At 39.0% G+C, this 16,099-nt stretch overlaps 1 protein-coding gene across 2 annotated transcripts; it reads left to right on the top strand.

Moving 5' to 3' along the window:
• The first annotated feature begins 265 nt into the window (after positions 1-265).
• KBTBD8 (kelch repeat and BTB domain containing 8) lies at positions 266-12,164 on the top strand. Of its 2 annotated transcripts, XM_030867671.2 has the most exons (4): positions 266-352; positions 1,017-1,227; positions 5,089-6,203; positions 8,895-12,164. In XM_030867671.2, exons 1-4 carry the CDS (start codon positions 337-339, stop codon positions 9,356-9,358), a joined length of 1,806 nt encoding a protein of 601 aa, XP_030723531.1. In that variant the 5' UTR covers positions 266-336; the 3' UTR covers positions 9,359-12,164. The 2 variants fall into 2 exon arrangements, with proteins under 2 accessions (XP_030723531.1, XP_060164266.1); XM_060308283.1 differs by lacking the exon at positions 1,017-1,227 and having other exon boundaries at positions 273-352.
• Positions 12,165-16,099: the final 3,935 nt, after the last annotated feature.

Genomic DNA, 16,099 nt, shown 5'->3' with positions numbered 1-16,099 from the left:
GACTACCTCTCCCGGCAGGCACTGCGCGCCCCACAGACACAGGCTGGCGGGCTCCCTGCGCTCCGCCCCCGCCCGGACCAGCCAATAGGAATCCCCAGCTTGGGCCTCCGCCCTACCCAGACCACGCGGGAGCGGGGTCAATAAAACTACATTTCCCGACTCACCTGTGCGCTCCTCGTGGCCAATCGGCGCCCGGAGTTCGGAGCTTGGGGGCGGAGCCGGATGCATAGGCCACCCCATTGGCTAGGGGCGGCTTAGAAGAGCCGGAACCCGGGAGAGAGAGAAGCGAAATGACATTTCCTCTTTAAATAGCTGGAGCCCGGGCCCCGTCGAGAAATGGCCGCGTCGGCAGGTGGGTCGTGTGGTGGCTTGGGAGGTGTGGAGGGGAGGTGGGCCGGGGACGAGGCTCAGGCTGCGAGCTGAGGCGGTGGCGATGAGGAGCCGGAGCGAAGGATGGAGAGGTGGACAGGGATGAGGGGAGGGAGGATGAATGGCGCGGAGGGAGGTGGGCGGTCCGGCCGGACAGGGATGGGGAGGCCGGGTACCGGCCGCCGCTCCGACCTGTTCGCAAGGCGGTTGAGGGGGCACTGGCGGCCGCCATCCATTGAGCTTCCCTCGTGAGGCTCCTGCCCTTCGCTCTCAGCTGGGACGTTCTGGCTGTCGGCGGAGTCGCCGCAGACACCTCGCCTGTTCTGCCCGCACGGTCCCTCTGCGAGCACGGGGCTTCGGGCTCGCCGGGCTCCCAGAGGAGCAGGCTGGTGTGTGAACTTGCATCGCAGCTCGCTCTTTCCCAGATCCTACCTCGCGGTCCCACTGGGGGTGTCTGTGTACATATATGCATTTCTGTAGCGGGGAAAAAAACAAGCCAAGCGAAGAAACAAACAACTCCCCGCCCCATCCCACACACACCAAGAAAAAAAAAAAAAAAAAACCCAAACCAAAAATCAAAAAATAAAACCCGCGACGCCGAAACTGGCTCCGAACTTCTTGTGGTTGTACGATTTTTCTCCTCCTAGATTTAAGTAAGTCTTCCCCAACACCGAATGGGATTCCATCTTCAGACACAGCCAACGATGCCATGGACCCCTTCCATGCTTGCAGTATTCTAAAGCAACTCAAAACAATGTACGATGAAGGACAGCTGACAGACATTGTAGTGGAAGTGGATCACGGGAAAACATTTTCCTGTCATAGAAACGTTCTTGCTGCAATCAGCCCTTACTTCAGGTATGACGATGGTGGAAACCTCTATTGATATCCTCACCAAGTTCCCTTTCTCCCTCAGTGTTGCCCACTTGATTTTTAGACTGAGATGCAACAATGAGATGAAACCAATGCATTTGTTTCCTGAGAATAAATAACATGCCCTATTTTATTAAGTGCACCCCGCCCCTTTTTTATTTGACAAATTCTTCTAGAATTCAGGTGGTTGGTTTTTAAGTTAGTGAACATGCTTTTGTTTGTATGTTTCAGAAAATCTAAAATTGCACTTCCCAATATGGCAGCCACTAGCCGCACGTGGCTGTTTAAACTTCAGTTACCTAAAATTAAATTAAATTAAAAATTCACTTCCTCACGTACACTAACCACATTTAAGGTGCTCAGGAGCCACCTGTAGGTAGTGGCGGCCACACTGTACAGCCCAGATACAGAACCTTTCCATTACTGAAAGTTTGATTGGACAGTGCTAATCTGACATTTGTTCCAAAAATTTAGCCAGGATTTCTTTCGTGCACATTAACTCTTTTAGAGTTTAAAACAAATTACCCACTTAATGGATTGTTTTAATGCCCAGGGGATAAGAGCAGTGAAGTGAAAATGAATGAAATACAGTTTCTTTGTGTCTTAGGCCCCAGACTAGTGATTATTTTTTAAGATTTCCGGAAGTTTTTTTTTTTTCTTTTCCGGAAGTTTTTTTTTCTTTTTCGGTACGTGGGCCTCTCACTGCTGTGGCCTCTCCCGCCGCGGAGCACAGGCTCCGGACACGCAGGCCCAGCGGCCATGGTTCACGGGCCCAGCCGCTCCGCGGCACGCGGGATCCTCCCGGACCGGGGCACAAACCCGTGTCCCCTGCATCGGCAGGTGGACTCTCAACCACTGTGCCACCAGGGAAGCCCCGGAAGTATTTTTAAGCTAAGTTTTCATTTTCATTTAGATTCATCTTTATACATCATAAAACTTTGTAAGGTAAAATTTCAAAACTTGGGTCTAAAAAATAATTTCATACTCTAAGATCAGTGATAAAGGCAGTTTCCTGTTTGAGTTTAACTTCTCCTTTTGTTTAAGTGCTCACTTTAAGCCTGTCTGTATTCAAAAATGGTGCATGAAATGATTGTGAAATAATTTTCTCAACCTTTATAGGGCATATAGCAGTGTAGTGTTCCAGACACTGGTTTCTGGTTCCTCTTTCTCAGAATACTGTGTTAAATATAGTCACTTCAGTTTGCTGCTTGTGATGTAACCATTTAGACTTACGTAGGGTAGGTCATTGGACTATTAAGTATTAACCATAATGAGGCAGTGAGCTGGAAAGAAAAAAGAAGAAACTGGTATACACAGAAGGTATGAAGTTGGGCCTCTAATGGAAACTGCTGGTGAGATTCATTTATCTAGGCCATCCATTAGATATGGTTAGGTCATTTATGTGTTTAAATATTTGTCACAATTACTGCTTATCAAGCTCTGGGCAAGGCTCACTCTACATACATTACTTTATGTAATCTTTACAATCCTGTCTCTACCTAGTTGTTATTCCCATTTTACATGTGAAAAAACTGAGGCTCAAGGAGGTTAAGTGACCTGCCTAAATCATCTATCTAACTAGTAAGTGGCAGAGGCTGGGTTTGATTCCAGAGCCAGGCTTCTTAGTCACTGTATGACTTTTAAGGAACAAGGGTGGGTTCTCTTTAAAGTTTAATATACAGAAGTGTTCACTGTATATTAGATTTGAATAGTAAAAAGAAATAAAGTGAAGATGTCTATATCTCACTGTAGTTCTATATTCTGGCTTATATCATTTAACAATCATACTTACTTAAAATTAAGTTTTGAAGACCTGACAAATCACTTGGAAAGAAGTATGCTACAGTAGATTTTCTTAATTTCCAAGCAGTTAAGGAAATGCTTGAAAAACTTTCTAAGCATAAGATATGTGAATTCAAATGAAGATATTTGGCTCGAAGACTTAAGGATTAGGTTCTTCTCTCTTGCTAGAGCTGTTTGTACAGAACTTTCTTGGTACCATTGTTGCTCCTTATGTGAGTTGTAGAAAGTCATACTTAATAGTTTCTAAGTCTTGCATCACTGGTGGAAGAATAGAATAACTTGAAATCTAGCCTGGCTGTTTCCTGCTCCCAGTGACTTGTCAGAAGTAAAATTCGTATGATTAATAGAAACTTTTTGCTGCTCAGGGTTTTGTGTGGGGAAGTACTCCCACTTCATATCGAGTTTACATCAAGAACCTATTAGAACAGAGGAGAACTTGAGTGTCACGCTGCTCCTGTGTGTGAGACCAGCTTATTCAAGTCAGTAGTAGCTCCCATGATAAAGGGCTATGTGGTAATGTTCTCCTTTGGGAGTTAATCTTTGCCTGATGAAGGGCTTTATTTTTCTTTTTAATTGGGAGCTGTATAACTGAGTTTTTCAGCACCTGAATTGAAAACAAGCTCATACAATGGTACATCTAGTTTCTAGTCATTTAAGAAAAAGAAGTCTGCATGATATTACACTTAAAATTTACATAGTAGAAGTAAAAATAGGACTCAAAGGACGGTTAGCCCAGGCAACAAGCTGGGTCCAGGTAGCCTTGTATACCTCCAATATTCCATATTGCATTTTTGAATTAATTTCATGTTTCTGATGAAAACTTTAAAAGTGACTGGAAATCTTCCCACTCAAGGATATTTTTTTGATAACATCACACTTAAAAATAAAATAGGAGGGGTCTGGATCTGAATAATGGAGTTTATCAGCAGTGTTAGGTTGGTGTCTTCAACAGACATCTATTAAGCATCCTAGGGCACACAGTCCTTTTCTCAAGAGGATTTTAAAAGACCTTTTGATTTTTTTATTTAATTTTAAGAACAGCCTAGAAAGAAACCTTAAAGGAGGGAAAAGAAAGGCAAATGATGTTTATAAATGACTAGGACTTTAAATAAAGAGCCAGGCTTTTGGCTACTTAATGTATTGGCCAAGAAAGTACCATAAATACACAGATAATTTAAAAGAAAAAAAAGAAAAAAAGCTTGGTCTCAAAGACAAAAGTTTGGAATTTTGAAAACCATTATCTTCTCCAAAGAATCAGTTAATTCTTAAACTCTCTTTATAAATAGGTATTATATTAACCCTACTGTAATCTTTATTTATATACAAATATATATAGGTAAAAATATGGTAACTTTGAGTCAAGCAAAAGTTTTCAAAATATCCAAGGATAAGTGAATTGATGTTCTTTATATTCTCTATAATCATTAAGGAAGCATTCAAAGGATAATTATTTTAAAAGTACATAGAAGTAGATAGAGTAGATAGAAAATATGAACTTCTGAAGGACATCTTGTTTTTCTAAGTTGAAATTTTTAAAGATATGTTTTGAGCACAGGTTGCCTTGTAAATTTCCACTGGGTCATGAGACGTTTTATTAGACAGTCTCTATATGCTAATGTGTCCCATTGACACTCTATGGGTATTCTTAAACTTTCTGACTGACCTGGTGATTGAAGATCTCAAGTCCCTAAGGCATCTTGACCAGAAGCCTCGATTGGGCTCCAAGGGAAATAAGATGTCCTGGAATATTCCATGCCACCTTCTGGTGTGCTTTAATTAGGTATACTCTCCTTTTCTCAGAGTTGGCACAAAGTGGACTGACTGGTCCTGAGAATAGGGTTTTTTAAGATTAGCCAGACCAAATTCTTCTGCTAGATGATCAACTTTTATCCGCTTTCCTGATATTTAGGATATCGGGAAACACATTAGGAAATATTTTACAGTTTCAAAATGTTGTCTTTGTGGTAACTTTATGTTTTTAAAAATTTGCCACAATAATTTTTATTTGTAGCACACATAAATTCACCACTCTTTCCTTCCTAGATCCATGTTCACTAGCGGCCTTACAGAAAGCACTCAAAAAGAAGTTCGAATCGTCGGTGTTGAAGCTGAGTCGATGGATTTAGTGTTGAACTATGCCTATACCTCCAGAGTTGTTCTGACAGAGGCCAATGTTCAAGCCTTGTTCACTGCAGCTAGCATCTTCCAGATTCCCTCCATCCAGGACCAATGTGCTAAGTACATGATCAGTCATTTGGACCCACAGAATTCTATTGGAGTCTTCATCTTTGCTGATCATTATGGTCATCAGGAACTCGGAGATCGATCTAAAGAATACATTCGTAAAAAGTTCCTGTGTGTCACCAAAGAACAAGAGTTTCTTCAGTTGACGAAAGACCAACTGATAAGTATCCTAGACAGTGACGACTTAAACGTAGACCGAGAAGAGCATGTTTATGAGAGCATTGTAAGGTGGTTTGAACATGAACAGAATGAAAGAGAAGTGCACCTTCCAGAAATTTTTGCCAAATGCATACGTTTTCCTCTGATGGAAGACACCTTTATAGAGAAAATTCCACCTCAATTTGCACAGGCTATAGCCAAAAGCTATGTGGAAAAGGGACCATCCAGTACCAATGGCTGTACACAGAGACTTGGAATGACTGCATCGGAAATGATCATATGTTTTGATGCTGCCCACAAACACTCAGGAAAGAAGCAAACAGTGCCTTGTCTAGATATATTCACAGGAAGAGTGTTCAAACTATGCAAACCACCAAATGATCTAAGAGAAGTTGGGATTCTCGTATCACCAGATAATGATATTTACATAGCAGGAGGGTACAGGCCAAGCAGTAGTGAGGTCTCCATCGACCACAAGGCAGAAAATGATTTCTGGATGTATGACCATTCCACTAATAGGTGGCTATCCAAACCGTCCTTGCTTCGAGCCAGAATAGGCTGCAAACTGGTGTACTGCTGTGGTAAGATGTATGCAATCGGAGGGCGAGTTTATGAAGGCGATGGGAGAAACTCACTAAAATCTGTGGAGTGCTACGACAGCAGAGAGAATTGCTGGACGACCGTTTGTGCCATGCCTGTTGCTATGGAGTTTCATAATGCTGTGGAGTACAAAGAGAAGATCTATGTTTTACAGGGTAGGTGCCTAAGTGATTTAGTTCTTCATGAAAGGGTAACAGGTCAAATTGTGGTTCACCCACTCACAGTAAAACATAAGTTGTTTCTGTTCATTGAGGAATGCCTCTGGCTTTCTTATCATAAACTATTTGTTGGACCAGTCTGTTCTTTAAAGGACCAGTAAAGAAAATAAACTTTTCAATCAGAAAAGGCAGGTTCCTAAAATGATCCTGTGTTTTATGTTCTTACTGTGTTTTGACATCATGCGGAATAAGTATTTTTGAAAATATTTTTTCATAAATAATAGTTCAGGATTTGGGAAAAACTCTTTCAGAGCCATTTTTAAGACTTCAAACAAGAAAGCAAGTTTGATACATGACATTTTTGCTCTTCAGTAATATATAATCAAGACATGTAGCAACTACTTTTCTTATGGAACTTACTGGATTAGTTTAAAAGAGAAAAAAGAACAAAGCATCAACTGCAGTTGTACTATTCAGTTGCCAAAGAATTTTGTATAAGCCTTACGATCGCAAAGGTTATGAAACCTAATTACAAAGAGTTTTCAATTACAGTCTTCAAGATTTTAATTTCACTGCAGTTGATGCTGTCATCCATAACATTGTTTTCAGTTTTTTTCACTGAAAAACTTTGAGATGTCTCCTTTTTCTTACTGTTAACATTATGAGAGGGACGATAATATACTTAGCTTAAAAACTTTTGTTTAAACGATTGAAGACTATTACCCTGGCAAAGATGATGTAGTAGAAGTAGAAAGAGGAACTTAGTAAGAGCAAGTAAGATATTTGATTCAAGGTTCTGACTTGTGCTAATGTTTTCCTTGTGTTTGAATTCTTATCTTAGTTGCTTGAATGCTGAATGCAGTGTTGACAGTACCAACATCCTTATTCTTCTTTTGTGTTTCTTAACTGCTTATATATAAATGTTTTCCTTACACTGACTACTCAAATAAAACAAGGAAAAGGGGGCAACTTCTGTGTAGACAAACGTGATTTTTTAGGTCGTTTCCCATTCTGTTTTTTTTTTTTTTTAATATTCTTTGCTCTAATCCTTTATCCAGCTTAAAATTTCCTAGAAATGCCTAAACCCATATGTTTAAACTTCAATGTAAAGTTAATTCTCCAGAGGGAGTAGTACTCTCTAGTGCCTTATTTTAGTTGACTAGAAGCATGGACATGATTTAGGTTTGTTGGTCTTGCCAAAAAATGAAGTACCTGAATGGATGTAAAATCTATCAAGTGTGGTTGAATAGGTTATATCATCCAATATGATGAAGCTCTCTCTTTATATATTTTGGTTTTACTGGCTAACCAGTTAGTTGATAGAGATAGAATTAATTAGATGACTCCCAAAGGGAATGTAAAGGTTGTGTATTAATGTAAATACTAAGGCAAAGTAACAATGAATTAATAGAATTTTAGGGCTGGAATGAACATTGTTTAATCTGAGATCATATTTTATAAAAGAGAAATCTGAGGCACTGAGGGTTTTCTTAATTGCCCACCACTGGTTTTAATTTATTAAGAAGACTTTAGATTTTAAAAATCAACTTTTAAAATGTATTATCTTTCCTTTTTATAAGAAATTTTTAGAGAGGTAGTACATGGCAGAAAGTGTTAATTCCTGTCTTTATTAAGAATCCTGTTATATGTTAGTCAATAAGCATACGTAATATGCAGGCAAAAGCTAGGACTTTAACAAGCTCTTTTGTGAAAAATTGAAATTACAGCATCACTTTTATTAAGTAGGCAGTTATATTTGTTGATAAGAGTTAACCTAGTTCAGAACAGTTTTCAAGGGGAAGCTCAATCTAGAAGTAGGTACTTATAATCTAAACAAAGCCTCTTTATATAAATAAACTTGACATGAATAGTCAGAAGCTTATGCTCTACTGTCAGTGCCTACTGGAGTATCATTTAATCTGTTCATAAAGGATTCAGATTTTCATATCAAGGATTTTATACAAATGTCATAATTACCAAGCTCTTGTAAATCTTCACTAGTTTAATTCTTTTAGACATTTTTTGTATTGCACTCTGACTCAGCACACCCTTTCATTGTCAAAATAGAATTGAAACTGACTCATAGTCAATTCTCATAAATAATGTGCGTGTTTTCTATCATCTTAAGGTCATGTTTTCTCCTCTTGAGTATTTGTCTTTGCATTACACCAACACTAAAGTAAACACATTAGTGGCCCATAGACACAAATCTGAACAATTCTATGTACCATCTTCTAATTAAATAATTAGCACTTAAATTTATAGTGGCTTACTCATGATTGAAGCTATATACATATTTTCATCTTACTGGTTAACCATTAGTAATAATGTTTTTATTTTAGAGCTGGCTTCAAATAAATTTTCTGAAATACCCAATTGGAGAGAGTAAATGAAACCAAGCTCTTAACTGTTATACTGCCATCAAGCCAAACTAATGCCTCATACTTCCCCATTTTGAACACCCCAATTCACGTTCACTCTAATACTATGTTATGTTGTGCATGGAATGAAGATGTTTTAAGCTACCATAATATTTAATGTATCTATGGAGATTATAAAAGAATGTTTTAGAAAGTAAAATATTTGGAAAATTATACCTTTGGGTCTTCAACATACAACCAAAAAGAGACATGTAAATGTACATATTATTGTTTTTTCTTTTTTTTTCCCCCCTTTTTCTTTCTTTAGGAGAATTTTTCCTCTTCTATGAGCCTCAGAAAGACTACTGGGGTTTCTTAACCCCCATGACTGTGCCTAGAATCCAGGGCTTAGCAGCTGTATACAAGAACTCTATCTACTACATAGCTGGAACCTGTGGAAATCATCAGCGGATGTTTACTGTAGAAGCCTATGATATTGAGCTCAATAAATGGACTCGTAAGAAGGACTTTCCTTGTGATGAGTCCATAAACCCATACCTTAAACTGGTACTTTTCCAGAATAAACTCCATTTATTTGTTCGAGCTACTCAAGTGACCGTTGAAGAACATGTCTTCAGAACCAGCAGAAAAAATTCTCTTTACCAATATGATGACATCACTGACCAATGGATGAAAGTGTATGAGACCCCAGATCGGCTCTGGGACCTTGGCCGGCATTTTGAATGTGCTGTTGCTAAACTCTATCCTCAGTGTCTTCAGAAAGTACTTTAATGAATGGCAGGCCTTAGTGAGCTCACTGGCACCTTGTGCTCGAGGAAACTTGGTCTTTCAATGATACAAGAAGTGCTGTCAGTATTTAAGAAAGCTGAGAGAGTTTATACATGGAGATGGGTGCTCTTAAAGATGAGTGTAGGGAGGGATTTCTTTTCATCCTTGTGATGTTTTCATTTCAGTAAGCAAAAGGTAACAAAGTGCAATTATCAGCATTTTTTTTTTTTCTGGTATAAACGTAATCACATCATTCTAGAATTTTGTGATGAATAGTCACTGAGATACCAGATGAATCGACAACTATGCACTCTTAGAAGAGTGGTTAGGGTATTATGGGTTAGAGACATCCAAAATAGTCTGATGTGACTTTTTATTTTAAATACGGGTAAAAATCTGAGGCAATATCACTAGGACTTTAGCTGTGACCTCTCTACCACAGAGACGCACTAACTGAGATCCTCATTCTGAATATATGTATATCTGTGTACTGTTTTCAAGTGTACTGGATTTAAATGTGTTCTGTCATTAGAGTAGATTGAAGGAAAACCAGATCAGTCTCAGAAAGAGCTTTTAGTTTGATTGTTTTATATTTCCCATGTTGCTTTAAGTTAAGCTAAAGTTTTAAAGTAGCAGTTTTCTGTTGACAATTTTTTCAAGTGCTAACACTGTCTCATTTTTTTAAATCCTAAAAAGGGCTCAAAATCACAGGTGGCTGGTGCTAGTATAAGTTAATTCATGTGTGTCGTTAGGTAGATTTAAATTGTCTGAGCCTATGCTTACCTTTCAAACTGGTATGTTAGTTTCATGGCCATAGTCCTTTACCTGTTGAACTCTTGTGATTTCACAGGGTTCTCTACTAGCATGATGGCAAGGTATGGCCAGTTATTGGTCTAACTGGATTCAATCTTAGAATAGTGAAAAGAATATTATACTCATTTTGCACTAACATGGGCCATTTTGTCGCCTAACCCCCTTTCCTATCCTCTACCTGTCCATTCAGTATCAGTACAATGAAAGGTAACTTATTTCTCTTCTGCACAGAGCGTAATGTGAAGTTTTACTCCTATTTTTAAAATTCTGTTTTCCAGAAACATAAAACTCCTGCAGTAGTCTCATTTAATGGCTTTTACGTTACCTATAACAAATAAAACCTCATTTTTTTTTAATTTTTGCACTTAACAGTTATGAATAATTTTGCATTGAAAACCTTGTTCTAGCTGAAGATTGAGGAGGAAAAGAGTGAGTGAATAGAACCATAGCATTATAGGTACTAAACAGTTTTTCATATTTGATGAATTTCTAACAGTTAGCTAGAAATATTAACAGAGGACAAATCAACTCATGTGTTATACATAAGGCAGTTATTTGGATCAGTAACTTATTTTTTACTCTGCCTGGAATAATTAATAAAGGATATAAGTATAGCCCAGAGTCTGTCCTTAACTGGAACATTTTGATTCTGTTAAAACAAACTGGCATGGTTTGTATTAAAAACTCTTGCACAAATGGTAATGTGATACTGTGAAACAAATTTAAAACATTGCCTCTTTGCATCACATACCTCGTTTTTCAGAAACTTTCCAAACTGCTTGTCATAGCCCTCTACAAGTAGGGAACGTTTCCTGAAGCCGAATTTAAAGTGGACAGCATTTAGAGAATTCACATTTTAAAATCTAGTCTTGGGAAGCTGGATACGTGCTGTCTTCTTGCTGGCCTTGGTAGTGTGTCTATAATCTCCTTATCGACTTTGTCAACTAATCACCTATGTTTTTTCTCCGCATTTTTTCTTTGTCTTCCTGCTGGTTTGGGGCTATTTCTGTGAGCATTTTGAAGCATCTTTACTGTGCTGCATTGCAAAGGGAGGAAAAAAACAAAGCTAAGTTTTACAAGAGATGTTCATGTAATTTATTTTTGAAAGCTTTGTTGCATATCTAAGACTTCCTGCCGCCTTTTGACAATCTCCTGTATTTATTTAGAAGAACGTGTTACTTGAAACCATGACATTAGAATATTGAGTTAATTTACAATGTGCCCGTGTGATGCATAGGAGTACAGCGTACTGTGGTTAATTCTGCAGTCGATTTATTCTATTGATCTGCGCAACAGTTGATCCTTTTGCTATATTGAGGGTGTGGTCTAAGTACAGCGTGTCAAAGCCAAGGTTTAGAATTTGCTACGGAAGTAGAATGTATATTGAATTTTGTATGGAGAACTATTTGTTTAAATTATACAGCTGGGATATTTTGCCACTTTTCAAATGATTTCAGAAGAGGTCCTAGAAAACTAAGATTAGTAATATGCGTGGATCTTTGTTTAGCTATTTAAGGTACATTTGCATAGTACGATGAGAATATAAGTAAAAGGCCCAGTGGGTACTACAGAATTAAAATATGGGGTGACAGATGCCAGTCCCACTTGACCCTTGTTTTTGCATTTGAAGAAAGTATGTAGCACTTTCCTATATAGTTTTTACACACTGAAAACTGGACGTGGTATAACTATGTTATAGGAAAGTAGAAATTGTATTCTTTATTTTCCATCTTTGTTTTCTGTTATCCTACAAAGTTGATGCTTAAGCATCAAGCTGGTTTCATTGGTGCATGAGAAAAAGTGGACGTGACCTGCAAGGAATCAGATTCCCTACGTGAAGCAGTTTAAAATGGCATTAAATGTTCAGTGCTCAGGTATGTAGTAAGTACTGTAGTCCTTTGGGGGCAAACGTGTAGATATTTTTAAACATTTTGCCATAATTGCACAAGTTTTTGCATTTTTATCTGATGGCATTGTTTCTTATAATAAAACCTTTTCTGACTGAAAACTTCCATTGTCGTAAATTGACCTCTGACTAGTGAGTTTTGCAGAATTAAAACTGGGTGAAAATCATGAAATACCTTATATCAGGAATAGAAGGAGAAGATTTTATTCTATCAAATGCCCGATCTGCGGTACAAAATGAACTAGTTAAGGTCACCTTATATAATGCTCTTGAGATTCTAAAGCAAGCTCACTCGTATCGGTAGCTCCTTTGTTAAGTTGGTTCTGCCCACAAGTCTTCGTATCCCACTCCTCTCTCTCACAATTCATGTCTAATCCATCAGAAAATCCTGTTGCCTCTTCCTTCAAAATACACCTAGACTCTGACCACATACCACTTGCACCGCTATCACCCTAGTCTAAACTAGCCTACTCTGTCTGCCTTAATGCTGTGCCACTGAACTGGTCTCCTTTCAGTCACTTTTGACCCCTTGGAATCTGTTCTGTCCTCCACACAGTAGCCAGAGTGATCCTATTAAAACGTAAGTCAGGTTACATTCTTCTGCTCAGATCCCTCCAGGAAACGGCTTCCCGTTTCCTTTCATATGAGAGCCCTACCCCTTCCTTCCACCATCAATCTAAATCACACTGCTCGGACCGCACTGCCATTCCACCCGCTCACTCCATTCCAGCCACACTGACTGCTGTTCCTCAGACACACCAAGCCCCTCCGACATCAGGGCCTTTGCTCTTGCCATGTCTTTTGCCAAGGAAGCCCTGACTACTCATTTATTTTATTTAAGTTTCTATTTTTTAAAACTCCAGAGAGGCCTTCCCTGACCACCTCATGTAAGATAGAATGCCTTCCAACTCCACCCCCCCCCAGTACCACCCATCTTTTCCTGATTTATTTTTCATCTATCTCCCCCATTGAAATGTAAGTTCCATGAAGGCAAAGGATTTATTTTATTTCTTGTTCCCCTCAGCTCAGTGCCTCGGACATCCTAGGCATTCAATGTTTGTAAAAACTGAATTTTCATTTAAGTCTTAGAGCACCCCGAGAAGTGGTCGAACCAGTGCTATTGCCTCTATTTTATTAGATGAGAAACACAAAGACCAAGTGAATCGCTGAAGGTCATCTAACTAATGAGGGGCTCACCCGGGATTAGAACCAAGCTTTCCACTTAGACCTCAACCTAGTTTCTATGTGCTACGTTAGTTCTAAACAAAACTGATACAAAGGCAGATGCTCTGTATTTTGTGTTTAATGGTTGCCTTTTCTGAGTCCCACCTTTTTCCCAACACTAATATTTATAGTATCTACTATAATTTGTAACCGATTGATTCTCAACAAGGGAGTAGACGAGGTAGGAAAATACCTTCAGTTATTCATCCTGCATCCCCATCATTATATCATTATGCTAATATACCACTGTTCTGAGTTCTGTCCCTCAAACAAGTTGAAGAAAAAAAGAAAAGGCTTGAGAAATACTGATTTAGAGTACTGTTGTTTTGGTTCTGTGAAGTTAAAATGACTTGTCATTCTAAAATCTTGGCTGTATGACTGGTTTTTTTTAAAAAATTATTTGCAAAAACAGAAATTACAAATAAGTGGTCTGGGATCTCTAACTCATCAGAAGAATGCTGTAAATGACACCTGCTAGTTTTTTGAAGTGAAATTTGGAATTTTATATAATGGATTTGAGTAGGGAAAAAAGTATTTTCCCTCATTTAATGTGTCGAGGGTACACTAAAGGTTCTTAATTTGGACCTTTGGTAGACAGAACTTAAATGGCTCTCAATAGTTAGCATGAAGAGGTAGCGTTAACTACTACCAGTTCTAGTAAATATCAAGTGCATGTGTCCATCATTCTTATTCTCCACACTTCATTTTGATGACCTACATCTCTTTGGTAGAAGATCCCAGAACCTAGAAAGTTGGGCATCTGGTTCATGGGTCTGCTGATTTTTCCTTCCTTTTTTGGTAACCTGCTTTAGCCTGGTTTACTTGTGTGGGTTCATAAGGAAGCTATTCTACACGTTTGAACAGAGGAATCAATATGGCTGCCATCCTAGAGAAAGGAAAAAGTGAAGACATTCCAGTCATCAAGTATATATGTGGAGGTTTAAATCGCTAAGCCACAAGGCAAAATTTTAATTTATGAAAGTGTAAAGTATTTTATGCATGCTGACGGAGACACAGTTCAGTATGACTTAGGTAACCACAGACACAAGATTCTACTTTTCAATCATGTATTTTAAATCACTAAAATGATAGAAAATATGTAATAAGCTTCCTATTAGCTACCACCTCTATTATTTAAACTCACTTGCTCAAGAATCCTGCAGTTAGGTTTTTTGGATTTCACTGAGATGCCAATCCACTGACCCCATGACTTTTTCCACTATCCATCAGCCCCTACTGGGGACTTTTCTGAAATTACCCATCTTAAATTCCATGATCCATTCAAAATAATGTCATTTTACATTTCTTCAGTTCCCTATCTTTACTACTGCCACACTTGCCTGAAAACACCCCAACCCTGAAAATCCCAGCTATGAGCCACCTCTGTGTCTGGCCCTGAGTGGAGGAATACTGCTGGAGAAATTCCATGGTCAAGCTGACTCTCTTTGACATGATGTACCTCCCATGGGTTCTCAACATAATGGAGCAGTTTTTACCTTTTCTCAAACTGCCACATATATCTTTTATCCCTCTTGGTTCTTAGTTCTCTACTTTTCTTCATGATGTATCAAGAAGATAGCAGCCATTGCACAGGTGCTCCCTTTTCCTCCCACCATCTACCTGAATCTTCTCTGCTCTTCCTCTTAAAATATGTGGAAGAAGTGTGCTGTTTCTACCTGTGGTTGCTTTGTGCTCCAGGTCCTTTACCATTCCCTCTCCCGAGTCATCCAACATTCCCTCTCAGATCATTCTAATAAAACAAAAAATGTAATTTTCTCCCACTCAGCAAAACCAAACCAAACAATAACAAATTGTCCTTTGGTCCAGCACCTCCCTCCACTTAGTGCCCCTTCTCTTGGCCTCCATGAAAACCAAACTTTTGTAATCGGTTGTTTCTACAAACTGTTTCTATTTCCCAGCTTTCATTCACTCTTCAACCACTCCAGTCACTACATTCTCCTCATAACCAAAACTGCTGTTGTCAAGGTCTCCAACAACACTAAGCTCTAAATTCATTCTTCACATTTCTGTCCTTATCTTCGTTGACATCACAGACATGTTTGGCACAGTTGACCACTATATCTTTTCTGAAGCCCTTTCCTCACTGGGCTCCTGGGATACCATGCTCCGAAAATTCTCTTGTTACTGGCCTCTCCTTACTAACCTGCCTTTACTGGTTCCTTCTCTCCCTGGGTCCTCTTCTGTCATCTCTTCTCATTTGACCTCACCTATTTCTTTGGCATTGAATGTCATTTGCATACTGATGACTTTCAAATTTATATTTTCAAACCATCTCTCTACTCTTGGCTCCAGGCTCCCATCCGACTGCCTACTAGATAGCTCCTGTTGAGTTGGTGGTGACATCTCAAACTTAAAATCTTTAAATCCTCCTTTTCCATCATCCCCCGAAAGCTCCACCTGCAAAATGTAATTTATATCTGTCCACTTCTCTCCTTTTCCACTACCCCACCTATGCTGAAGCCAAGCTTCTACTGCCTGGACTGCTATAGCAGCAGCATAACTGTTCTGCCTATTTCAACTTGTGTCCGCATTCTCAGTAATCCATTCCCAGTACAATAGCCAGAGTGATCTTACAACAAATGGTATTGTGTTATTGCCAGGGGTAGAATGCAGCAATTGCTTATCCTCTGGTGCTACGTAAATGGCCCCTTGCTTACCTCTCCAACCTTATCCAGTGCCACTTTGCCTGTTGCTACCTATTCTTTAGATACACTGGCTATATCTAAAGACCTTGTGGGTGTTCCTCTCATACACACTTGGAAGTCCTTGCTTCCATGTGT

Source organism: Globicephala melas, chromosome 11 (assembly GCF_963455315.2).
Source record: "Globicephala melas chromosome 11, mGloMel1.2, whole genome shotgun sequence".
NCBI lineage: Eukaryota > Metazoa > Chordata > Mammalia > Artiodactyla > Delphinidae > Globicephala > Globicephala melas.
Note: the sequence above shows the minus strand (reverse complement) of the source record. Positions and strands in the feature narration are given on the sequence as shown.